The sequence below is a fragment of the Mesocricetus auratus genome, unplaced genomic scaffold (genome assembly GCF_017639785.1).
Source record: "Mesocricetus auratus isolate SY011 unplaced genomic scaffold, BCM_Maur_2.0 Super-Scaffold_100691, whole genome shotgun sequence".
NCBI lineage: Eukaryota > Metazoa > Chordata > Mammalia > Rodentia > Cricetidae > Mesocricetus > Mesocricetus auratus.
The window spans coordinates 58,167,545-58,192,713 of NW_024429267.1; the positions used below are offsets into that span (position 1 = coordinate 58,167,545).

Here is a 25,169-nt window from a genome sequence, read left to right on the forward strand (position 1 = left end):
GGGGATGCAGCTGCCTGACTCACCCATGCTTCCATAAGCAGCCCTGATAAGCCCATCAAGCCAAGTGTGGATGAAAACATTTCTTTGGTCTATCTGTGCCCCCTCTACTTGGGGCAGAACAGACATGGGTTCCCCAGGACAAAGACATCGGCTGTGTGCTGCATCGGTGAAAGTCCCAAGAATGGGCTGGGGCCAGCAGCACCATCATCCCCTGGGCATCGGTTTGGACTTGACCCCTGATTTTCTGGGTCAGAATGTGCAGTTCACCACAATTCCCTACACTCCGTAGTTCACGGGGTGCTGGGTAATGGAGTCCTAGGTGCATCAGCCTTCCAGTCTGGGACTCATGAGCTGGGGGACACCAGGGTCAGCCACTTCCACCTCCCCGGACTCCCCTTGTCTGTAGAGGACAGGCTGTGGGGTGATCACTGCCCTGTAGCTCATTGAGGGTTGAGGGAACCCTAAAGAAATCTCCGGGTGGGAGATCCTGGGAGAAGAGATCAGGGATAGGTGTAGCCAGGGCTAGGCCTGGAGCTGAGTCCAAGGGCCGATCCACAAGCCACCTTGCATTGAGTGGAGAGCTCAGCTCCATGCCCTGAGCTCATGTCCCATGACTTTTCTGGGACCATCATCTGCAAGGACTCCCCTGTGGTCACCGGGTGCCACTCTCCCTCCTTGTCCATTCTGGGGACCCTGGCTGGACACAATGAATGAGGGGCAGAGGGAAATCTCTTTAATAGCATAGCAACAACATTAGGTCTGGGATTCACTGGAGGAGAACACTGCCTTCAGCCTCCAGCTGCGCTGAGGTGTGTGGCTGGGCCGCACTGCACGCTCTGGACAGACAGGTTTCACACTGGGGGCTTAATAAATAGATGCTCAAAACGTCAGACAGCAGAGGCAAGGGGTTGTGATGCATGACTGTTTTTCTAGGACGGGTACTCGTAGTCCTCGGCGCTTCGCCGGCCAAAATCCATCCAGCCCATGTAGTCCCGGTCACTTATCCTGTGGCTGGGGTCCAGGCTCTGCAGGGACTTAAGAACAGACATGCGGCCGGAAGGAGCTGGAGGTAGAAAAAGAAGAAGGAGACAAAGGCTGTAGATCCGAGAATAAGACTGAAGCAGTGGGGAAGGCCAGAATGTGCGTGTGTACATGTGTGTGCGTGTGTGTGCACGCACGTGCATGTGTGTATATGTATGTTCATGCTTGTTCAGTGTACATACATGTATATACACACTTCCTCAATCTTGTCTCCATCTCTCTCGCTGTACCTGGAGCTCACTGACTGTGTCTGCCTCCCCAGCACTGGGGTTGTGGGCTTGCTGCACATCCAGCTTTCTCCCGTGGGGCCTCGGGGGATGAGCTGAGGTCTCCGTGCTTGTGCAGCAAGCCCTTCACTGACAGCCATCCCAGCAGGCTTCTTACAGGCATCCGACAGCTGCTGCCAAGCCGAAGCAAAAAGAAGAGGAGACGCTCCTGTGGAAGGGTTTGGAGGGGTGTGCTTCTCCCTGCCTTGCTCAGCCCGGGAGTTGTCTGTGTTTTCCTGCCCCAAACAGCCTTTCATGGTGCCTATAACTCGCAGCAGAAGCCACACAAGGATCTTCCCGGGACCCACTGCTTCTCAGTGTCACGTCCCAGCTTTCCGGGACACTGTGATTCAAAGATGAGTTTTTTTTTTTTTTAGAGATAGAATCAGGGAACCAAGAGGGAGGTGGATGGCTTAGCAGGTGTGAGCGCTTGCTGCGTAACCCTGACAACCTAGGTTCAGATTTTCCTGGAATCCATGCTGGACACACTGATGCATGTCCTAGGCTGAGACGGGAGGCGGAGACAGGAAAATCCCCCGGAAGCTCATGGGCCAGGCAGCCCGGAGTATGAAAGGCAGTGATGAACAACAAAACACAATACAGCCTAAAACTAGAAGAAGGTGAGGACCAACCAATACCTGAAGTTGTCTTGTGACTTCCGTATGTGTACCGTACACACACACACACACACACACACACACACACACATCTCACACACACACACACACACACCCCACACACACGCAGGCACACACATGCATGCACGCACATGAATAAATATTCTTTTTAGAATGAGGACCAATCAGCTCAGTGGGTAAAGATGCTTATTTCTAAGCCTGGAAATGGGAATTTGAGCCTCTGGACCCACACAGTGGAAGAGAGCAGATCCCTGTGAGATGTCCTCTGAACTCAACACCACCATGGCATGCCCCCTCACAACTAAATGTGTTTTAAAAAATGAAATCAAGTTCTCCTTCTACATGAATATTGTTTAAATATTGTTATCTTTGAAAGCTGTAGTCTTGGGAGGCAGAGGCAGGCAGATCTCCGTGAGTTCGAGGCCAGCCTGGTGTGCAGAGCCAGTTTCAGGACAGGCTCTAAAACAATACAGAGAAACCCTGTCTTGAAAAACAAACAAACAAAACACAAGAACAAACAAACAGAAAAATATACTCTGTCAAAATAAAACACTGGCAACTTGGTAACATTCAAAGACACTGAGAAGTCACAAAAGATGAAGCTTAAATCAGCCTTTACGACCAAAATACAATGATGGAACCTGCATTGGGGTCCTGCCTGTGGCAGCTGTGTGATCTGGGCAAGGAGGGGCGTGGTGACATGATTCCTTCCTCTGTGGGCAGAAGCATGGTCCCAGCCCACAGATGGTTGGCAACGGCCTCCTGGACTTGTACCCAGTGTAGAGCCTTTTGTAGAACCTCTCAATGGCTCCCACTTCCTGGAACCAGGGCTCCCACCTTTGGGTAGTTTGCTGGTTGCTTCCCTGTCAGCTCCTGCCCCTGGGCTAGCACAGGCAGAATAGGATTACTTGGCCCATGCTACAAAGCAACCCTAAGGAGACCCATTGGGTCACTGAATAAAGAAAAAGGCAGTGGAGTAGAAGGGGGGTTGGCTGGGAAGAGAACTAGGGCGGGGGGGGGAACAAGTGAGGGCAGTGTGGTTTGAGTGTGCTATAGATGCACTAAATGTCATAAGAAACGCACCACCATGACGTGATTAGTACATACTTATAAAGCTTTTTAAACGACACTGCAGAAGCAGTTACATAACGAATGTAACCAGTTAAACTTAAAACTGAAACCACCACAGCAAATAGCAGCCCACGTTTCGGCTCTCGGATGCCATGTCTTCCCGGTTTTGGAAAACTGAAAGTCCACTTGCTTTGTTCTTTGGGTAGAGAGCCCCAGCCTATACAGAACAGGCCCTGCTGCTTAACTGCTTATAATCACTCAGGTAAAAAAAAAATACATGCATGCATACATACATTCATACATACATACACACATACACACCTGCAGTCAGAAATACATGCCGTCCAGTTCCCTGTACAGTCACATGAACGCATAGCTGGCCTCTGGCCTGCTTAGGGATTAGTGTCCACTGTGGGGCTGAGCATAACCAGTGCTTCTATCGAGCTAGCTGTCTGGTCAGTGGCTGGGCACTTAACAGTCACGGGAGCTGTGTTTGGCACATGCCTCGGCTCTCACAGCCTACACAGATCTGTCATCAGGCATGTGGTTATCACCCTCCATCCGTCCCCAGCACCACACAGCCAAGGACTTAGAATGGCCTGCAACAAAGCCATCTGACTCCTGCAGCAGGTAAGCTGGGGAGCTGCATGGCCTCCAGGCCTCGGGGGAGGTCAAACCTGTATAGATTCTCTCTGCTGCCTCCTAGATGTGCCAACATAAGCACAGATGTTATTTGCTTTCTTTAGCGCTGGCTTCCATAAGTGAGATGCTCGCGTGAAGAATGGTTTTAAGGCCTGAGAGAGATGCATGGAGATAGCATTGGATGCTAGTGCCGTTGGTGCCTCCCTTACCTCCCAAGGGAGCACATTTCCCCCTGGACCACAGATACCTCTCCCACCTCCCAAGGGAATATCCCCCCCTGGATCACCGATGCCTCCCCTACCTCCCACAGGAATGAATATGCTTCCTCTGGGACCACTGAGGGCTCTGCAGACAAGCCCTAAAGATAAACTTGGTTTTATTTTATATTTCAGTCTTTGCTTTTAAATACAAGATCTCACGTAGCCCAAGCTGGCCTCAAACTTGCTGCACAGCAGAGGCTAGCTTTGAACTGATCTGACCACCTCCTGATGCTGGGATTACAGCTGTGTACCGCCACACTCGGTATCACGTGGTGCTCCAGTTGAACTCAGGATTGTGTGCATTCTAGGTCAGCCTACCAACTAAAACCAAGCCCCAGTCCCTCAAAAAAGTATTGTGTCTAGAAATTTTAAGAATAATATGTATTAGAGTTGAATAAAAAATATTGTAAAATATTCAAAGAAATTGTACAGTATTGACAATATTGTTCCTGAGTTTATATTTTGTCAAATAAGTGAGCATCGCTCTTTTATACTTAGCCCTGACCCCGGGTGTGAGCAAACAAGCTTTCAAATGATGGCTGCTCCTTTCTGGGCTCAGTGGAGGGGAGACAGGGACTGAGAAGAGAGCTTGGGGCAGCTTCCAGCCTAGACCTCTGCTGGGAAAACCACTGTCATGTGTCAGTTCTAGACAATAATTCAGCAGCCAGGCTTTCTGTTGCTAGAACTGCTTGGGATATTCCCAAACTCGGGCCAAAAGGTTCTAGACTGATAGCTCAGTGAAAAGTCTAGAAAAGTCTAGAATACTTCAGAAGGGACTGCTGACCACACCAGAGGGCAGATCCTATACAAAGTGACAGGCGATCAGAAGAACTGGGGAGGGGGCATCCCAGGTTCCCAGGTTACCTGGTGTGTGTGTGTGTGGTGTGTGTGTGTGTGTGTGTATGCGTGTGTGTTTGTGTGTATGCGTGTGTGTGTATGCGTGTGTGTGTGTTTATGCATCTCTCTCTCTTCCCTCCCTCCCTCCCTCCCTCCCTCCCTCCCTCCCTCCCTCCCTCCCTCCCTCCCTCCCTCCCTCCCTCTCTCTCTCTCTCTCTCTCTCTCTCTCTCTCTCTCTCTCTCTCATATCTCTCCCCCTCTCCCTCCCTCCGTTGAATTAGCAGGAAAACAGCCTAGGAAGGGGTGGCTGTGGGGTGAGTTCCCAAACGGGAAGGAGCATAAGAAATCTCTTGATTACCCTGAAGTCCCCTGATCTCATCTTCACGTGGGACTCTAGGAGACTCAACCAAGCTCCCCAGTTTCCCCTCACTAGTTAAGCCCAATGCCCTGGGTTGTTCAAATGCAGACAGGACACCTTGAGTAAATGAGCTCTACAGAACGAATGCCCACCTCCCGAATTTTAATCCAACTCTACCGATTCAGTTTAACACACCCCGGCCCTAAGTCACCATCCAAGTCCCTGCTGATAAAGCCAGAGATGAAAGCTGTCTTGGTGGCAGCCATGACTCCCGAGCTGGGAGGGGATCTGGACTGCTCTGCCCCCATGGCCTCTCTGAAGATGAGAGATTTGGGTACAGGAGAGGAACCCTCAGCTGTCAAGCTGCTGAATGGCTCACGGGGTTCGTGAGGGGAAAGCCTGCCAATGCTGATAAGAACCCAGAGGTGGTCAGCACGGTGGCCACCTTCCTAATAGCTACGGAAGTGTAAAATACAGTTTTCTCTCTGTGACCATCTTGACTGTGCAGCCAAGGGAACTCCTGGGCCTTTGACCCTTTCCTCCTGCTCTGTACTGGGGGACAAGCACACGGTGCCAACTGCGTGTCTCAAATCTCAGGTTTTCTCAGCAGCGACCTATTTCCGGCCAGAGGGGTCCCGATGACTGCGTGGTCCCCATCCTGCTGCATATACAGCAGAGAGGAGAGGGCGGATCTGGGGGCTCTTACCAGCACTCGATTATTTTTTTTTTTATGTTTTACTAAAGCCGTGTTGGACTTCAGCTCTAACAGAAGGGGTGAGCCGGCGGCTCCTCTTACCCACAAGGTAAGCCTTCCACCCATCTCCCCTCTTGGGTGCTGCGAACACCACCAGCCAACGCCACAGTGCGGTGCGGAGTACCTCAGGGAAGGAAAGTGGAAATCTTGCTCCTCGTGCGTTTGGGTTTCCTCCTCCCTGCAGGCGCTTTGGAGATCAGGATTGGGAACCCGGAGCCACAGCAGCAGCCGCGGCAGCGGGAGGGAGAGCAGCCGACATCCGGACATCCTTACCTCTGCGGGCCTGCTGCATGTATCGCGCTAACAGTGCGCCCAGGCGCGCTCTGGGCTCGCCGTCCGTCCTGAGCACCGCCCTCAGCTGCCTTCGGGGCGCTTCCTCGGCCCGCTGCACCGCGGAGTCCCCGGCTTCTGCCGGTGCCACTGGCTGCGTCAGGGCGCCTGCGGCCAGGACTGCCATCAGGACGCACAGACACACGCCGCTCTTCATGGCTGCGGGGAGCGGAGGCGAGGATCGTGAACCAAAGGCTGACGTCGGCGGGCTGCAGCCGAAAGTCCGGCACACCAAGTCCGCCGAGGCTGAACGCGGGGCTGTAGCCGCCAGGCTGGCTCATGCCCTAGAGCGTGTCAAGTCCAGTCCCTGGATGCGCTCTGGCCACCGCGCTCCTGGGGACACTTCTGCCTGGCTTTTGTGTTATCCACACCCAGGGCCCGGGAACCCGCAGAGACCCCATTTTTTCTGCGGGGTTCAGAAGCAGCGCCTCTTGCTTTCCTGAAGTTAGAGGATGCCTTTATAGCTCATTTCTCTACTAACCAGAAAACACAGAGTGAGTGAGGAGTGTCTCTCTCTCTCTCTCTCTTTCTCACACACACACAGAGAAAGAGAGAGGAAGAGAGGGGGGGGTGTGAGGAGGATACTCCCGGAGAAAAATGCAGGAGGTTAAAAGCCATCTCCACAGAAATGAATGGGACGACAATGGGAAGCCGTTCAAAGCATGGGCGCATACGAAGAAGCTGTGTTTGTTTATAGCGGCTCCTCGGCATTTATATGGGAACGAACAAGAAGTCACTATGCAGAACAAAACCCAGAACTCTGCACCCACTCCTGAGTTGTGGCCAAAGCCCTGGAACATTTTCGAACTGACCTGATGGGACCTGCGTCGTAATGATGCATTTCTAGTGCAAAAACCTTAATTTTTTTCTGCAGCATTTAGAAAATGGGTATGTCTTTAAAACCTCTTGGTATTTCCTTTTAAATGAGTGCAAGGTGATCCGAACATCGTGGGAACCCTAAGAAATTACTATCCCCGCCTTGCCATGAAGATAGCACACAGAGGAACAAGTCTCCGCGCAGCAGTACCCACCCAGGCTCATCTTAAGATCCAGAGCGGTTATTTCTGACTTCAGGAAATCTTCCCAGCTGTCAAAGGAGGGAAGGCACAGAAAACAGAAAGACGATACGGCAAGGGCGCAAAGCTACGGGCCAGTATTCTTCACACTCGTGATTCTTGCGTCCGCCAGCGGAGACACCGACTTACCTTTGGCGGGGGAATCAGCTGGCTTGGCGGTTCCCAGCAGAGCAGGCTGCAGTCCAGCCAAGTTCGGGGCCGACTGGAGGGCGGCTGCCTCTTAAATAGCCCCGCCCGGCGCGCGGCCAGTCATCTGTTTACCCAGTGCTGACGCAGGCAGTCCGGCAGGACGCGTGCTCAGAAGGCGGCCCCTGGCGCGACCCCCGATTGAAGTGGCCCCGGAGAGAAGGGAAACGGCCCCGTGAACGAGGACAGCCCCTCCCAGGCGGGGTGCCTCGTATGGGATCTCCTCTCTACCCAGGGAGCTTCCTTCCCAACCCGCCCAGAGCCTCCCCAATATCTTCAGGCACAGTGTCCCCTCCTGGGTGGGAAACAGTTCATCTGGAATGGAGAAGCTGACCTTGTTCAGTGAGCTTTGGGGGTGAAGGGGTCCTTCGTAGGTTGGGTGTCAGCAAATGTAATTCTGGTGTGTTTTTTGTGATCACCTTCGGACCTGAGTGGGTTCCCACGCGTGAGAGAGGGGAGTCGGGCTATCAGTTTCTCAGACCCCAATCTCAGTTGGCGTCCTGGGTCTGTTTTTACACAATTGTAAAATCTGGGTGCATCTCCTGACTTTACGCCAAAAAAAGAAAAAACAAAACAAAAAAACAAACAAAACAAAAAGCAGGAGACTTTCCCACCTGCCCACATGACTGCTGCTCCTGGTCGCCAAGGGGCGCCAGAGAGCGTCTCAGGCACCCCCAAGCTCTGGCTGGCTGAGCCATCCTGGCTTGATTTACACCTTTCCAGGGAGTTCGTGATCGCTCTTTCCAGGCCAGTCCCTCTAGAGTTACAGGCTGCTCGGCTGGATGATGAGGTCTTGGCTGGGATAAGGACTCTCCCCACCGAGCAAGAAGGAAGAGAGGCGCCGGCTGGTGCAGGGCACACATTCCCGCGACTCCCCAGCCCCCCGCAGAGCATCGTAGTCATCCACACCCTGGGGTGCTAGAGTGTGTTGTGTCCCGTGCCCCATTTCACAGAACAGAGCACAGACTGGAGACCTAGGAAGCTCACACCAGCCCCTCGCTGCTAACCCGTAACCTGGGGTTACCAGCCAGCCATGCCCAACTCAGCCCTCAATCCTTCCCTTCTGGTTTTAGTCTGGAGTGAACGGAGGAAGGTTTGGAAACACTTTCTGAATAGACAGTGTACCCAGTCCCAGAGCCCTCCGGCTGGGGAGACCATGGAAACGCAGGCGCAGGGGAGTTAGGTTCCTGGTGATGGCTCTAAGCCGTCTCTGCAACCCAGAAGAAACGTGTTAAACAGCAACAGATTAAACGCTGTGGGCTCATCTTCTCCACAAGGAAGCTCGGGTTTGAGAAATTAGCTGTCTGTGACGGAACCAAGCACATCTAGAAACGCGCATTGACCTAAAGCAGGATGGCGAATCTCGGGGCTCACTCCACTCTGATTCCGTCTGCACTTTTCTTGACCTGGACATGGACATGGAGCTGACCCCCTCCCTCCATCCCCTTAACGATTTAGCAACCATGCGCAGCGCCTAGGGACACTGTGTAACCAAGACCTGACCCAAAAAAAAAAAAAAAGCCCAAATAAATAAAACCTTTGGGGTTTGGGGGCAGGGGGTGGAGACTGAGGACTGGGGGCTGGGTGGAATGTGGGGGCTGGGGAGTAGGGGCTGGAGGGTGGCTCAGTCAGTAAAGAGTTCGGATCTCCACTAAAAGTCAAGGAAGGGAGGCGTTCTTCCAGCACAAAGGAGGTCTAGGCAGGAACATCCCGGAGCCAATTGGTGAGCTCAAGGTTTAGTGAGGATCTGTCTTCCAGAACCCAAGGTGGAGTGTGACGGAGGAGACACCTGATGTGGACCTCTGGCCTGCACCTCTGCGAAGAAGGTGGAGGCAGATAGTCTCAGAAGAAAAAAAAAAAAACGTGCTTGCAGGGTCAGGGAAGGACTGGGCTAAGGGTTCCTGGTGAGTCTGGTTGCGGAGACGTGGGAAGGTTCCTAGAGCACAGAAGGGAGACCAGGACAGGCTAGGAGGACAGGAGGAATGAAGACCGATTTATGTTTAGTCTAGTGAAATCCGTTCGCTATCGCGAAGTGTAGCAGACACCATGCACGTCCCAAGTGCCTGTGACTGAACACTCAGATCATTAGAGCTGTAGGCATACGTGAAGACTGCAGTCACAGGTGCAGCCTCTTGCCCTTGAGGACATACATGCAAGGGTCGCTTCGTGACTGGGGACGACAGGGAAGTTTCCTGGCTGAGAGACAAGGATGTATGGAGGTGTATCGCCCACGCCGGGAGTTTGGGGGCGGGGAGCACACCAACTGATGTGTGTAAGGCAGGGGGTGGGTGGAGAATCCGGGTTGTCGATGGGCAGCTGGGAGGAGGTTGGGATGCTTGGTCCTAGGCGGAGGGACACCAGATGCTGCGTGTAGACGGTGGCTTCCCACCTGGCAGTCCCATAGGGACAGAGGCTTGAAAGGCAGGAAGGGAAGGTTCTCACCGATCTCAGCAGTGACAGCAAGAAGGGAGGAAGAGGAGAATTGGGGTTGATGGAAGTACCACCAGGAGAAGCCAAAGGTGACCTGGACAATTAGCCGGAAGAAGGCTTGTGCCATGGGATCTTCATTGGAGACAACGCTGTAGCCGTGGCATCCCCATCTTCCCTGGGAATCCTGAGCAGGAGTAGTGGAAAATTAGTGGAGAAGTCTGGATCCCATGGCTGTCACGATTCAAGCAGACGAGAAGAGAGCAGTCACTCTAGTCCTTCAGCAAGAGAGCCAAGGCTTTCATTTCTCTTGTGTTTGCTAATACCCCCTGAAGCAGATGCCTTTTGAGCCAATGTCCTTGCTTCACGCTCTCCCTCCAGACTCAGGCTTCCAGCCCTTCCTCCCCCACCAGCTCCACCCCTCTTCCTCAAAGCCTGTCAGTGAAGATGGTGCTCCTAAGAGGGCTAGCCTAAGACAGCAGGTATGGAGAACAGCTCTCCATGGAACATTCTAGAAACTTCTGGAAAGTCCTCAAAGGTCCTTCCCTACAGCAGTCGCTCTGATGACATTTCTGACCAACTTCTCCTGGTCTTCGCTTGCTTCTGCCTCCTGAGATAATTTCTCAACACCCCCAACCCTGTAAAACATGCCAGCAGTAATGCCAGGCACTGCAGCTGTACCACAGCAAACAAAACACACATCCCTGAAGGGTGGCACTCCCACAGTTGGGGGAGTGGAGACAGGGAACAAACAGAGAAAACAGGTCACATATGTGATGGTCATGCATGGGTACGCAGGTGTGGGGAGGGGGCGGAGACGGCTGAGTGACAAGTCTGCCCTGATGCTTGCAAAGGCGTGCTAGAGGGCCCTCTTGCTAGGGTCTCTGGTGGGTGCTTAAGAAGAAGGGGCTTGCCGTTCTGCCCGAATAAAGAAGGGGTCTCACCGTGTGTGCCTCGTCTGTTGCGAGATGGTTTGGATGTGAGACATCCATTCACAGGCTCTCGCATTAGGACACGAAGTCCCAGCGCGTGGCTTGCTTTGAGGGACTGTGGAGCCTTTAGAAGGTACAGCCTCACGAGAGGGAAGTGGCCACTGGGACAGAGCTGGAGGTTGACAAGCGGCCCCCCCCCCCGCTTTCTGTCTCCACTCCCATGCACTCCGGGACTCCTCAGTAGGAGCCCAGAATTCCTCACAGGTGGACCCTTCCTGTTCCCTGCGGAGGATCGACGCCATCACGCCCAGATGTTGTTTTTGAGAGGAAGCAGTGGAGAGAAGAAATCAATGGCTGTTGGCTGATTTGGGACTCCAGAATTGTGTGTTTGTTTGTTTGTTTTAATGTTGATTGACAAGCTGGAGAGGTGGCTCAGCCCTGTTAAGAGACCTTACTGTTCCTGCAGAGGACACAGGTTTGGGTCCCAGCATCCGCCTGGTGGCTCACAGCCATGTGCCACCCCAGTCCTAGGGCCTCTGACACCGTCTGACTCCTCAGGCCCTGCACGTGTGTGGTCCGCATACATGCATGCAGGCTAAACACCCCATACCTATAAAATAAAATAAATCAACCTAAAAAAACCCTGTAATGTTAAAAAGATATCTCGTCCAGACTTAGGGAGACATTTCAAAGTGCTGAAAAATATGTGACATTTTCAACAAAGGACATTTGCAGTCAGGAGAAGCATCTCAGTGGCACACGTCCATTTGATGGTGTAGAAAGCTTAGTGGACTATCAGGGGACAAGCAGGAGACGTGTTTATTATTCATTGGATTTCTACTTGTCACAGCTCATCCGTGTTTAATAGAGGTCAAGGGAGGCTGTCCGATGCCACCAGAGAGGTGTTGGTTTGACGATACTGTTTTAGGTCTCGAGGGCTTTTTTTTCTCGTGGACATATTTTAGAAATGTCATTTGTTGTACGGTTTTCCTGGTACATAAAATGTCTGTTGACTGTGGTTGTGCTTTCTTGTCTGGACTGACAACCCACAAATAACATGGAGACTGATTATTGGCTGCAGAAGCTCAGCCTTAGTTCAGGCTTTCCCCCACAACTGGCTCTTACAACTTAATTAACCCGTGTAGTTTAAACCTACGTCTGCCACATGGCTCAGTTGCCTCTCATTAGTACGACTTGCTGTGAGTCCGAGGGTGAAACCCAACCACCTGTTCCTCCTCCTCTTCCTCTGTCTCCCTGGAAATCCCGCCTGTCCTCTTCTACCTGGCTACTGGGGGTTCAACTTCTTAATTACACCAACCACGGCAACACGCCTTCACACAGCGTACAACTAACTATTCCGCAACAGCTTACTACACGGATCTCCCAGCTCCTGTCTTCTAGATGGAAAGAACTCAGTAGAGAGACAGAGACGGTGAAAGAAGTCTGCTGTGAAGCTGAGCCAAGTGTTCACTTCAACAAGAGACTGGACTATAAGTTCAAGGCCAGCCTGGTCTCCAGAGTGAGTTCCGGGACAGCCAGGGCTGCTACACAGAGAGATCCTGGAGCAAGAGAGACAGAGAGACAGAGAGACAGAGACAGAGACAGAGAGAGAGAGAGACAGACAGACAGACAGACAGACAGAGATAGAGGTTGGGCTGGGCTGTCTCAAGAGTGGATAGGGCACAATAACTTTTTCATTGTGGGTTTTAAAGACGTTTTTAGTGAGTATTTATGACATGGATAGCATATATATGGGGGAGGAAGGGGATGGCCTCTTTTCTCTCCTAAACCTTGGTAAACAAGATCTATTTTATAGGATATCTCTTATCAGGATTTGCTATAAAGTCCCACAAGGAATGGGATCTAAACCGAAATGTAAATGATATTTTAACGGGGGTGGTGACCCTCGGGGTAGCGCACCCCTGTGGGTGTGGCAGCTGTGCAGCTGGTCCTCACTCCCTGATGGAGCAGTGACAACTTAGTTGCAGCTTCAAGGGTGTTTAACAAAGGGATGTTCTGACCGCTGGAAGAGACCACTGCTGAAGCACAGCTGCGGTTTGCCCGGATCACTCACACCCAGCCCTGCGTGATGGATTTCACACTCACCCCAAATGAGGCGGATGCTGAGAGACCAAGGAAAGACTCTGAGCAGTCCAGCCAGGCAAAATAGATGAGTTTACTGGGTTTATTAAGATGTCTGCATGACCCTGCCCAGCAGGCTCCTTGTAGAGCAAGACCTCCCTGAAGCAAAGGCCCAGGTGATCCAACATTGAAGACCACTGCTGGGATGATGCAGCCTTGAAGACTACTGTAGCCAGGAGCCACGCCCAAGTGGGTGTGGCCACCGTTACAGATTCACTGCTACAGGCTCCTGTCTTATCCCGATCTACTTAAAGCAGCTGAGTTGATGCAAACCTGGGTCCAGAGAGTTGCCTGGTGTCGTAGTGGTACATGTGACCGCAGACTCACGCAACCTGGACACGGATGATGACCTTCTCAGAGATGGTTACACTTACATGTGCTCAGCTGGGAGTCAAATCCAGGCCCTCTGCAAGAGCAACGGGTGCCCTTGACAGCTGGGCCATGGCTCCAGCCCAAGGTGGTTATTCTTAAAAGGCGCAGGCCGCAGTAGCAACACCTATGACCTAATGGCTTCCAAAGTGACCACTGTGAGTGCACCTGTTGGGAGGGGATTTCAAAGCAGTAAGGGTAGTTCCTGACAGACAGAAAACTAGCACAGATTAGGAAAGAGTGTAGCCTCCTGGTGTGCTGATGTACACACTCAGTATTTGGGAGGTGGGGGCAGAGAGGTCAGGAGTTCAAGGTCATCCTTGGCTACATGGCCAGTTTGTGACTATCCTGGGCTACACAAAACCCTATCTCAAGACAATCAAGCAGTCAAATAAAGGAACAAATAAAAAATAGCAAAAGGAACTGTTTTAGTATTTCCCTGGGGTTTCTATGAGGGTGGTGGAGTTGAGAAATCCTAAATCTGGGGAAGACTTTGAAAAAGATCCAGTTCATTCAAGGAATGAGTGGGGAAACTGTCCGGCGCTACCGTCTCGCCAGCAAGAACGACGCGGCACACTTAGGATCCTTCTGCAGAACAGCTTTAATGCGTCTTGAGAGGGAGAGCATAAGCTTACAGAGCAGAGACCCGGGGAGTGAAAAGCCCAACCCTTATATAGCTCAGCAGTCCCCGCCTCGGACGTGTCATCTCCTGACTGGCTCCTGCTCGTCAGCCCATATGACGCCACGGGAGAGGCAGAGAGTAAGGGATAGAAAAGTAGCAGGCACGTGCGCACCAAGGTTGTTTACTCCAACTGACAACGAATGTCGGCGCCATCTTGTAACGGAGAATGTGGGGGCGGCTCCCCACAGGAAACAGGGGGAGGAGCCTATGAACAAGTCCCTGGGCCAGTGGTACCTTCCACCAAACCGCTGACGGTAGATCAGAACTTTGGTGGTTGTGTCGCAGGTCCAGAGCCCAGTCACAATTTTCCTTGGGCTGTCATTCACAGAACCCTAGTCATGGCCGTTTCTTCACTCCCTCTGCAGCTGACCTGGAGCCCTGGTGATGTTTGGAATGTACTAACTTTGCAGGCCCCTAGCTTCCACAAACCAAAGGGCCAGGATGCCGTCAGGCAGCATCGGAGGCCTGTGCAGAGCCCTCTGCATTGCTGTGAATTGTCTGCTGCTGTTCCCACCAAGGCGTCTGGAGTGACTTATGGCTCCTTTGTTCTGTTACTCTGAACTGAATCTGCATTCCTAGACCTGAATCTGCATTCTCTAGACCTGAATCTGTATTCCCTAAACCTGAATCTGCATTCCCTAGACCTGAATCTGTATTCCCTAGACCTGAATCTGTATTCCCTAGACCTGAATCTGTATTCCCTAAACCTGAATCTGCATTCCCTAGACCTGAATCTGCATTCCTAGACCTGAATCTGCATTCCCTAGACCTGAATCTGCATTCCCTAAACCTGAATCTGTATTCCCTAGACCTGAATCTGTATTCTCTAGACCTGAATCTGTATTCCCTAGACCTGAATCTGCATTCCTAGACCTGAATCTGCTTTCCCTAGACCTGAATCTGTATTCCCTAAACCTGAATCTGCATTCCCTAGACCTGAATCTGTATTCCCTAAACCTGAATCTGCATTCCCTAGACCTGAATCTGTATTCCCTAGACCTGAATCTGTATTCCCTAGACCTGAATCTGTATTCCCTAGACCTGAATCTGCATTCCCTAGACCTGAATCTGTATTCCCTAGACCTGAATCTGCATTCCCTAGACCTGAATCTGCATTCCCTAGACCTGAATCTGCTTTCCCTAGACCTGAATCTGCATTCCCTAGATCTGAATCTGCATTCTCTAGACCTGAATCTGCATTCCCTAGATCTGAATCTGCATTCTCTAGACCTGAATCTGCATTCCCTAGACTGAGGCTAGCTCTTGTCTCCTTGAGGTGAGGACCAGGGTCGTGGGTGGTGAGAAGATAACGTGACACGGATGGGTTGGTGGTTGGCTATTGTGCTGGCTGACACCTCACTGTTTGCCATGTCCTTGAGGGGAGGAGGGGGATGGTGCACACATCACCTTCTGCCTGCCTCCTCTGAGAGCAGTTCCTGGGGTACTCACGACCAGCAGGCATGCCGAGCGAAGTGCCACCAGTTTTCCTGAGAGCTAAGGGTGCAGACTACTGAGAGGTGGGGCCCAGGCATTGCCATGTTAAGGCCTGAGGGGCATCCAAGGGACAGGAGCAGAATAACCTCACCCCCCTGTCACCATGAGCTAACTCAGCGTTTACCAGGTTTTATTTTAATTTCCCGCCACAGTGCTTCATGTATAAAACCTGCTCAATAAATATTTGTTAAATGGAATATTGTTATTTAAATATCTCACCCACAGTGGTGATTTGAGAGAAAATGGTCTCCAAGGCAGTGGCACTGTTAGGAGGTGTGGCCTTGTTGGAGGAAGTGTGTTACTGTGGGGGCGGGCTTTGAGATCTCTTTTGCTCAAGCTTCCCCCAGTGTGACAGCCACTCAACTTCCTGCTTCCTTCTGGTCAAGACGTAGCCAGCACCACAGCCGCTATGCTCCCTGCCATGATAATGGACTGAACGTCTGAAACTGTAAGAAAGCTACCCAAATTAAAAAGTCTTCCTTTATAAGAGTTGCCATGGTTATGGTGTTTCTTCCCAGCAATAAAAACCCTTTCTGAGACACCCACCGTTGTGTCCCAATGCAGAGGAACAGAGCCTTAAGTCACTTTGTTGGTTAATTTTGGTTGCCAACTTGATACAACCTAGAGTAACTTGGAAAGAGAGCCTCAATTGAAGAATTTTCTAGAACAGCCTGGTCTGCTGGTATGTCTGTGAGGGATTGTCTTGCTTATTCATTGATGTGAGAAGACCCAACCTGTCATGGGAGGCACCATTCCCTAGGCAGGGCCCTGCACGGTGTTGAGTGTGGAGAAATGAGCCAGTCACTAGCAAGGGTGAATGCAGGTGTGGCTGCTCTTGACCGTGGATGAGCTGTGACCAGCCTGAAGTTCCTGCCTTAACTTCCCTTCCACGACGGACCATAGCCTGGAACCACAACACCCCTTTCTCCCTGAGTTTGCTTGTCACTGGGGTGTTTTTGTCACAGCATCAGAACGAAGCTGAAGTGGTCATCACGCAGCTCAGAGATTGTGCTGGGTGGATGTCCCGTGACCGGTCGGTCGGTCAGTGTGCACCAGTTGAGCCACTGACTGGGTCTACATGACGCACCGTGTGAACTGAAAGCCACAGGCTGACCCACCCATTCCCCCACAGGCACGAGCTTGCCAATGGGACTCATTCCTGGGTGTGCGACTGCTTGAACTAAAGGATGCACACGTTTTCAGTGCCGACAGCCGCTGCCAAGAAGTCCTCTCGCCCTTTCTTGCTTATTATTAATGTTTTGCTCAGCCAAGCTGGCCCAAGCTGGTGCCTGAGGGCTGGCGCTCCAGAGTCACGGAAAGGCGGACAGGATTCAGCCTGGGGTTTCATCCCTTTCTGTGTGAAGTCTGGTGGCCTGTGGTGGGAGGGGCAAGGGCAGGCATCACCTTCCAGTGTGGTTGGTAATGGTTTGCCGGGGGCGGGGGGTTATGGAGAAATGAACACACACACAAAAGCACACAAGGCAAGGGAAGATGGAACCAGAGGAACGGCAGCCGAGGTTTTCCTGTCTTGGTGTGCTCACAGGTGGGAATTTCAGAATAAAGTAAACTTCTGATTGGACTGTCATCCCTGAAGGGGACACTGGGACAGAGTGTCCTTGTGAGACGGCATTCATTAGAAGAGTTATTAATGCCACAGACGGGTAGCAGCGGGGCAGGGCTCTGAGAGTTTGGGTCCCAGTGCAGAGTAGGGGTTCTGGGTTACAGGTCTCGGGGAATGGGAGGTTTGAGGCTAGGACTGCCTGAGCCAGGCTGTCTCTGATTCGTAGGTGGCGGTGCGGTGTCTCTATTCTGGGAATAAATACTTGGCTCTGAGGACGTGGGGAAGTGGGGAAAAGATGTACCCACTTGTGATGGTTTGAATAAGGGCGGCCCCCGTCGGCTTATATATTTGACCTCTTAGTCACTGTGGGGCCTGGTACTATTTGAAAGGATTAGAAGGATTATGAGGTGTGGCCTTGCTGCAGGAAGTGTGAAGGCAGGTTAAAGGAAGTCCACGAATGCCCGAATAAAGAATGGCCGATACTCATTTGGGGAACACTCACACAATGCTGGTAAATAATCACCGTGCTCTTCTGCCCCTGGAGGCTCAGGGTCTGCAATCCAGGATGCTGAGGCCACAGTCCAAGAGAGAGCCGAGTGAGTCCCTCCTCTTCCTTATAAGGGGTCACGTCCAAACACCCAAGCCGCACCCTAAGGCCATGATGTCAAGTCTATTGGTGGGACAAGATGCCACCACAGAAGTGTGTCACTAGGGTGGGCTTTGAGGTTTCAAAAACCCGCACCGGGCTCGGGCTCAGTCTCTGCCTGTGGATCACAATGTGTCTCTCAGGTATTGCTCCAGCACCTGCCTGGGTGCTGCCATGCTCCCTGCCATGCTGAACTAGACTAAACCACTGAAACCCTAAGCCAGTCCCCAGTTAAATGCTTCCTTTTATAAGAGCTGCCTTGGTCACGCAGTCTCTCCACAGCAATAGAACAGGGACTGCGACACCTAGCCCCAGCCTATAAACTTCCCTAGGGAAGTGAAGTTTAAATAAGGGTGTCTGCCATGCTCATAGAGTCTGGGCACCTGGGGAACCTGGTAGGGTGTTTAAGTCTCACCGGCAGGCGATTTGTCTTTTATTTTACAGTGCCATGGTAGGTGGCTATGGCCTGGTCAGACACCAGCCCCTCACCTTGCAACCCAGGCTGCTCTTTAGGGCAGGGCTGAACCTGCATTGAGCACTGTTACAAGTCAGCAGCAGAGAGGGGTGTGCGCGATGTGTCTATGCAATACTTCCCTGTCACTGCGCCATCAGCGGAGGAAGGAGTTCACCAGCTTGTGGGGCTGGCGGCAGCATCCTGGCTCCAGATGGGTGGGGAGCTCTTGGCTGCCGTGCCCAGGGCTGCCAAGGACTTGCAGGGGAGTGAGAAAATGGTTTTTTGTCTGCCAGATTGTGTTTCTTATGTAAGGGCTTGGAGCTTGCAGTCAAAGGGAAAAGAAGAGACTCAGCACTTGATCAAGAATCTTGGTTATATGGTTTTGGTCCCTGCGTTAGTTTACCAAGCAGACCCCAAGATTGAGGAGTGGGGAATGGGATCCTAGAGAGCTTTCCTGAGGACCTGGTGGGGCTGGACACTGGCAGGGATGACTTACTCGAAAGGGGGACACAGCCCCGCCCCCTTTGGCTTTTAAACTTTGATACAATGGACACCAAGGATTCTGAGTGTTCCCAGAGTCTCATGCTGAGAGAGGTCAGACAACCTGAATCCATGTTCCCAAGCCATGGTCACTCAAGAGGTGAGAACTGTGACTTTCACTGGCAAGAAGTGGTAGGTGAGATGAAGCCTTGGGGTTGGGAGAATTCGCATTTCCAGCCATTTTCCCAAGTTCTGTCCTTCTCTGAACAAAGTCTGGTGTCAACACAAAGCTCATGGGATGGAGGGCAGCTCAGAGGGTTTTGCAAATGCATCCCGAGGTTCCCAGTCACCCATTCTCGGTTGGGACTCTCTTAAGGCAAAAGAAGAGGGGGGTCACCACACAAAACCCCCAAGTCTACTAAGGCTCCCAGGTCCCTGGCTATTCCAGGCTCCCAGCGGATGACCCCGTGCATAACAAGACGCTAACTTTAGAGCAAAATGAAGATGCAAAGAGCAGAAGCGAGAGCGTAGCTACTCCTTGGCAAGACTCCTGACTGCCCGGCTGCTAAAGGAGACGCGTGTGCTGTGCCACAGCCGAGAAGATCCAGAGCCAGGAGTGGGCGAGTTTGCAGTCTGCGCCCTGGGATTTACGGGCAGGCTGCCTGCCTTGAGAGGACGCAGATGGCCCCAAAGCTCCTGAGAGAAGGTGCTGCTGGCTTCAGGGACGTGGTTGGATTTCTTTCTCCACCCGTGAATGTTTGCTTCCAGACTTTGGAAAGGAGCTCAGCACGCCGCGAGTGGAGGGGAGCGGACTTTCTCACACACGGGCCTGCGTTCGGTGTTCTACAGGCTTCGGGGCTCACGGGGCCCTGCCACAGCTCTCCCTGCGGGTTGGCCTGACTTCCACGGCCTCGTGACTTCTCTTTGCTTGGAGGAACCTTCTGTGCTACACAGAGGTAAAATTTCAAGTTTGGGGAATTAATACCCCTCCGCCTCCCCCCAGAACTGCCCTCCATCAGTTCCCGATGAGACCTAATGTACAACGTTCCAGTCCCCCCCACCTCATCTTCTCAGTGGTCTTGAAGACTGGTCTTGAACTTTGAATGTAAAATGTCTTCATAGGCTAATGTGTTTGAACACTTGGCCCCCAACTGGTGGCACTTTAGACGAATTAAACCAAAAAAACCAGGTTATTTTCATTTTTTGTTTTGTTTTAGACAGGATCTTATGTAAGCCAGGCCGGCCTCAAATTCAACACAAAAGAGAACACACAGATACTCTCAAAACTGAATGGAGTGTGTGTTGCTGGCCAGCAACCGTGTGGGGACCTTGCCCAAGCCATGCAGTCCCGAGCCCTCTCTCTCTCTCTCTCTCTCTCTCTCTCTCTCTCTCTCTCTCTCTCTCTCTGGTTTTTCGAGACAGGGTTTCTCTGTATTGTTTTGGAGGCTGTCCTGGAACTTGCTCTGTAGACCAGGCTGTCCTTGAACTCACAGAGATCCGCCTGCCTTTGCCTCCCGAGTGCTGGGATTAAAGGCGTGCGTCACCACCGCCCAGCTGCCCTTTTCTCTTATGCACAACAAAACACATCCTGGTTGGCTACCCCAGTTAAGAAGAGCAGTTAGGGAGCAGCACAATTACAGAAACCAGATGGCAATGTTAATACAGTTAGGGGCTTTCCTGGATTCTGGAACTGTGGACAAGGCCTTTGGTGGATTATGCCTTTGTTCCTATTTTTGGCAGGTGTTGGGGCCTACGTGCTGGGTTCTGAGGTCACAATGGCACCTCTAATGGTGTCAGACATGTTAGCCTACATCCTCAGCTTTCACCAATTTTAAGGAGACTGGCTCACTTGTGTATGTTTTCAGGGCTTGGAGTCAGGAGATGTGACATGACGGCCACCTGCAGTGTGGCTACCGCAGGACCCAACCTAGGGTCCCCGGAACTGACCTGGTCTTGACTTTCAGAGAGTTCAGAATGGCATCTTCTCCCTTCATCCTGGGAGGGCAGACACTCGTGGCAGACATAGTCTGAGACCGTTGAACCTTGCCACATCATCCCTGATGGAAAGGACATACAGGTCCAGGATGCTCTCGACTCCCCAGCAGGGGGTGTGCTGGGTGCAAAGGGAGTCCTCCAGAGTGCCCACACTTTAATCACTTCCATTTGTGAGATGCATGCTTTGGGGACAGCACGCTTTGTAAAACTAGGTCAGCCAGCAGACTGACAGCGACGCCACTGTGAAGTGTGCTTGAAGTTGTCAGGATGGGAACAGCAATTACGAGGCCTTTTGTGAGGAGGCCGTTTCCTCTGGATATAGTTTTATGGCATAGAAGTGTGTGTGTGTGTGTGACACATTTATCAGATTTTCTGTCATTTAAAAAAATGTCACAGTTTAGCATGTTTGAAGCAAGGACATGTGCTCCAATTTATGTCCCTTCGCAGTTGCTGAGACTGGCTGGCCCATGATTGTCTTGGCCTTGGTCATCCATACTGGGGTCCTGTCAACCAGGGCATGCATTAGGCAGGATTCTTTAGAGGAACAAACTGATCAACCTATCTATCTATCTATCTATCTATCTATCTATCTATCTATCTATCTATCATTTGTTTATCTACCATCTATATATCTATCATCTATAATTTGTCTATCATCTATCTACCATCTTTCTTTTTCCTAACTATCACCATGTTTCTATCTATCTATCATCTGTGCATATGTATAATGGGGATCTATCATCTGTGCATATGTATAATGGGGATCTATCATCTGTGCATATGTATAATGGGGATCTATCATCTGTGCATATGTATAATGGGGATCTATCATCTGTGCATATGTATAATGGGGATCTATCATCTGTGCATATGTATAATGGGGATCTATCATCTGTGCATATGTATAATGGGGATCTATCATCTGTGCATATGTATAATGGGGATCTATCATCTGTGCATATGTATAATGGGGATCTATCATCTGTGCATATGTATAATGGGGATCTATCATCTGTGCATATGTATAATGGGGATCTATCATCTGTGCATATGTATAATGGGGATCTATCATCTGTGCATATGTATAATGGGGATCTATCATCTGTGCATATGTATAATGGGGATCTATCATCTGTGCATATGTATAATGGGATCTATCATCTGTGCATATGTATAATGGGGATCTATCATCTGTGCATATGTATAATGGGGATCTATCATCTGTGCATATGTATAATGGGGATCTATCATCTGTGCATATGTATAATGGGGATCTATCATCTGTGCATATGTATAATGGGGATCTATCATCTGTGCATATGTATAATGGGATCTATCATCTGTGCATATGTATAATGGGGATCTATCATCTGTGCATATGTATAATGGGGATCTATCATCTGTGCATATGTATAATGGGGATCTATCATCTGTGCATATGTATAATGGGGATCTATCATCTGTGCATATGTATAATAGGGATCTATCATCTGTGCATATGTATAATGGGGATCTATCATCTGTGCATATGTATAATGGGGATCTATCATCTGTGCATATGTATAATGGGATCTATCATCTGTGCATATGTATAATGGGATCTATCATCTGTGCATATGTATAATGGGGATCTATCATCTGTGCATATGTATAATGGGGATCTATCATCTGTGCATATGTATAATGGGATCTATCATCTGTGCATATGTATAATGGGGATCTATCATCTGTGCATATGTATAATGGGATCTATCATCTGTGCATATGTATAATGGGGATCTATCATCTGTGCATATGTATAATGGGGATCTATCATCTGTGCATATGTATAATGGGATCTATCATCTGTGCATATGTATAATGGGGATCTATCATCGTGTCCTACGGGATGTGGTCTGTGTAAGCCATCAGTGCTGTCTTGTGCTGGAAAGGAGGGAACTGGATAGTGAGTTGTTCAGCCCATAGTCCCAATCTGGTGCTGAAGGCTTAGAAGACTCCTGAAGGGCTGCTGGTCTTCCATCCACCTTGGAATCCCAAAGGACCTGGTTCTCATACCAGAGAAGGGATATCAGCAACAGGGTAGAAGAACTTGCCCTCGAGAGTCGGGGCAAGCAGGCAGAGAGCATTTGTTTTCCATTCCAAGTCCTTTGATCCGGGTGCCACCAGGAGGCACGGCTCAGATCCAGGGCAGATCTTCCTGCTTCAGATAATCTGATAAGATCCCTCTCAGGAGTGCCCAGCAGCTTGTGCTTCAGTTGACTCTGCATTCAGTCAGGTTGATACCCAAGATTAGTCCTCGCAGGGTCACCTGGTCTGCCCATACTGCTGTCACCCATCTGACGTACACAATGGGTATCGTGCACATTAACCTGTCTAATCCATTAAGGCTACACTGTCACTTAGCATCGGGATATATTGGAAGTTCCATGCGGTTGCATGTTGTATGGCCCTGGAGCCATACAACCCTGCATTTTTCTCAGCCCAAATTAGTTAAGTGTGTTTTTTTTTTAAACAGGTCATAAAAAATAAAGGCGAAGTTGTATTGGGCTTCACGTTTGGTTACTAGCAGGATTGTCCGGACCCACCACTCCACGTGGAGAACCCGCCCATCGCTTCAATTGGGCGTAGGAGGTTTCAGAGCTTGCCTTACGAGAATTCGGACCTGAGTTCAACCTCAGGCGCACATGCGAAAACTGGATGTGGCGTCACAGACTTACAGTGTCAGCGCTAGGGAGGCAGTCGTAAGTAGTGGGTTCCCAGAGTTCTCTGACCCGACAGCCTACATGGAGAGGACTCGGGACTAAGTGAGAGAGCCCCATCTCAAACAACAGATGGACAGCAGCTGAAGAAAGATAACTGCAGTCGTCCTCTCTCTCTCTCTCTCTCTCTCTCTCTCTCTCTCTCTCTCTCTCTCTCTCTCTCTCACACACACACACACACACGCCAGTGGGTAAGGGGTTAATTACAGGAATCTGGGTGACCCCAAAACAGCTGCACCACTGAACAGTCCCACCCCAGCATGGGTAATGACTTCCCCACCACTGCGTAAGGAGCTCCCCGCCCCCTCCAGTCAGCCATCCACCCTCTATACTCCGCACCACCCAAGACCACAAGACCACATGCCACCCTCTATACTCTATACTCTGAACCACCCAAGACCACACGCCACTAGGGCAGGATTGCCTACGCCTGGCTGGGAGAGCAAGAGGAAGTGGCTGGTATTTCAGACGAGGGCCCAAGGGACCCCCAGCACCCCTTCCTTCTATGGGGCAACCCCAACAGCCAACAATCGTCTCTTGCCAGAGTCATAAATGTGGCGGATGAAGATGATGGCTGGGAGCTTGGAAGATGGCGCCGACCACAGCCCCAGTCCTCCTTGGGCTGTATTTCCATTGCATTGTATTTTTAAAAACAGACGCCACCAACCAGAGTCGGCTCAGAGCTTTCCGTCTGTGTCCTCAACAGACAGTGGCGAGAAGCTTACGTCCTTACTGCCACCTGTGCATCTTAAAAGCTCTTTGTGAACGTTGTCTTCATTTTCCCGAGATCAACGTCACTTACGCAAGGAGTACATGTTATATAGGCCATCCCCTGTGAAAGATAATTTGCTTTCAACTCCTGGTTAATTGTTACCTTGGCTGTAGATTTGTTTTATATACACAGGTTGAGATTGTCCCAAGTTAAAAAAAAAAGGGGGGGGACCATCGTCTGGGCTGGAGAGATAGCCCAGTGGTTATCAACACTGCTGCTCTTGCGGAGAACCTGAATTCAGTGCCCAGGATGTATGTCTGGCAGCTCACATACGCCCCCAAGGGATCTGACCTCCTCTTCTGGCTTCCTCACACAGGAATAAATGTCTTTTGAGAGGAAGGGGCATTTATGATGCTGTGGCTGGGGCCTCCCCTCGGTGTTCCTGGCTGGCATTTTCATTACGCTTCTTGGCTGTGTGATCTTGGGGAAACTAGGTTTCTATTTTCTGAGTTCCCTCCTCTCCAAAGGGTGATAGGTAAAGTATAAAAAGGAAACTTAAAATATGCAACTGAAACTAAAAATTTTACCCACATATTTCTGCATATTTCAGACCAGCAACATAACATCAACAAACTTAGGTTGAAGGCCCCAGCCTGAGGCCTCCAGTCCAGAGGGCAATTCAGGGTCAGCTGAAGGACAGACTGGGAAACTCAAGGAAAGCTAACGCTGATTGAGTCAGTCAGCAGCCCAGAGGTGAGTCCATGTCTCAACTTCTAATCAGGATAGTGAGCAGGCAGAGGGAAGGACCCCCAACGTACAGGGGTCCTTTCCCACTCTTCACGGTCGACTATCTGCAGGAGGACGCGTCCTTGCCCTATGGGGAACTGAAGTGACCGAGTGTCCACAGAAACCATGGTGTGAGTCCCCGGGGGAGAAATGAGAACACCCCTTCTACAAGAGCGTGCACTCAAAGCAAGTCCATCCTGGGCGGGGTGGACACCCAGAGTCACCAGGGCACACGCTTCCCAGGACTACTTAATGGGCACAGGCAGTCACA

General features: G+C 51.0%; 1 protein-coding gene across 2 annotated transcripts; it reads right to left on the minus strand.

Moving 5' to 3' along the window:
* Positions 1 to 711: 711 nt before the first annotated feature.
* Cck (cholecystokinin) lies at positions 712 to 7,550 on the minus strand. Of its 2 annotated transcripts, XM_013122159.3 has the most exons (4): positions 7,403 to 7,550; positions 7,229 to 7,284; positions 6,141 to 6,356; positions 712 to 1,063 (listed from the first exon to the last, which is right to left on the minus strand). In XM_013122159.3, the coding sequence occupies exons 2-4, from the start codon at positions 7,236 to 7,238 to the stop codon at positions 930 to 932; spliced, it is 360 nt and encodes a 119-aa protein (XP_012977613.1). In that variant the 5' UTR covers positions 7,239 to 7,284; positions 7,403 to 7,550; the 3' UTR covers positions 712 to 929. The 2 variants fall into 2 exon arrangements, with proteins under 2 accessions (XP_012977613.1, NP_001268636.1); NM_001281707.1 differs by lacking the exon at positions 7,229 to 7,284 and having other exon boundaries at positions 743 to 1,063; positions 7,403 to 7,420.
* Positions 7,551 to 25,169: the final 17,619 nt, after the last annotated feature.

Excerpts from the sequence above, each read along its gene's own strand:
- Cck (XM_013122159.3), bottom strand. Across the intron at positions 1,064-6,140 it reads CATGCAGCAGGCCCGCAGAG|CTCCTTCCGGCCGCATGTCT; the intron begins GTAAGGATGTCC and ends TTCTACCTCCAG.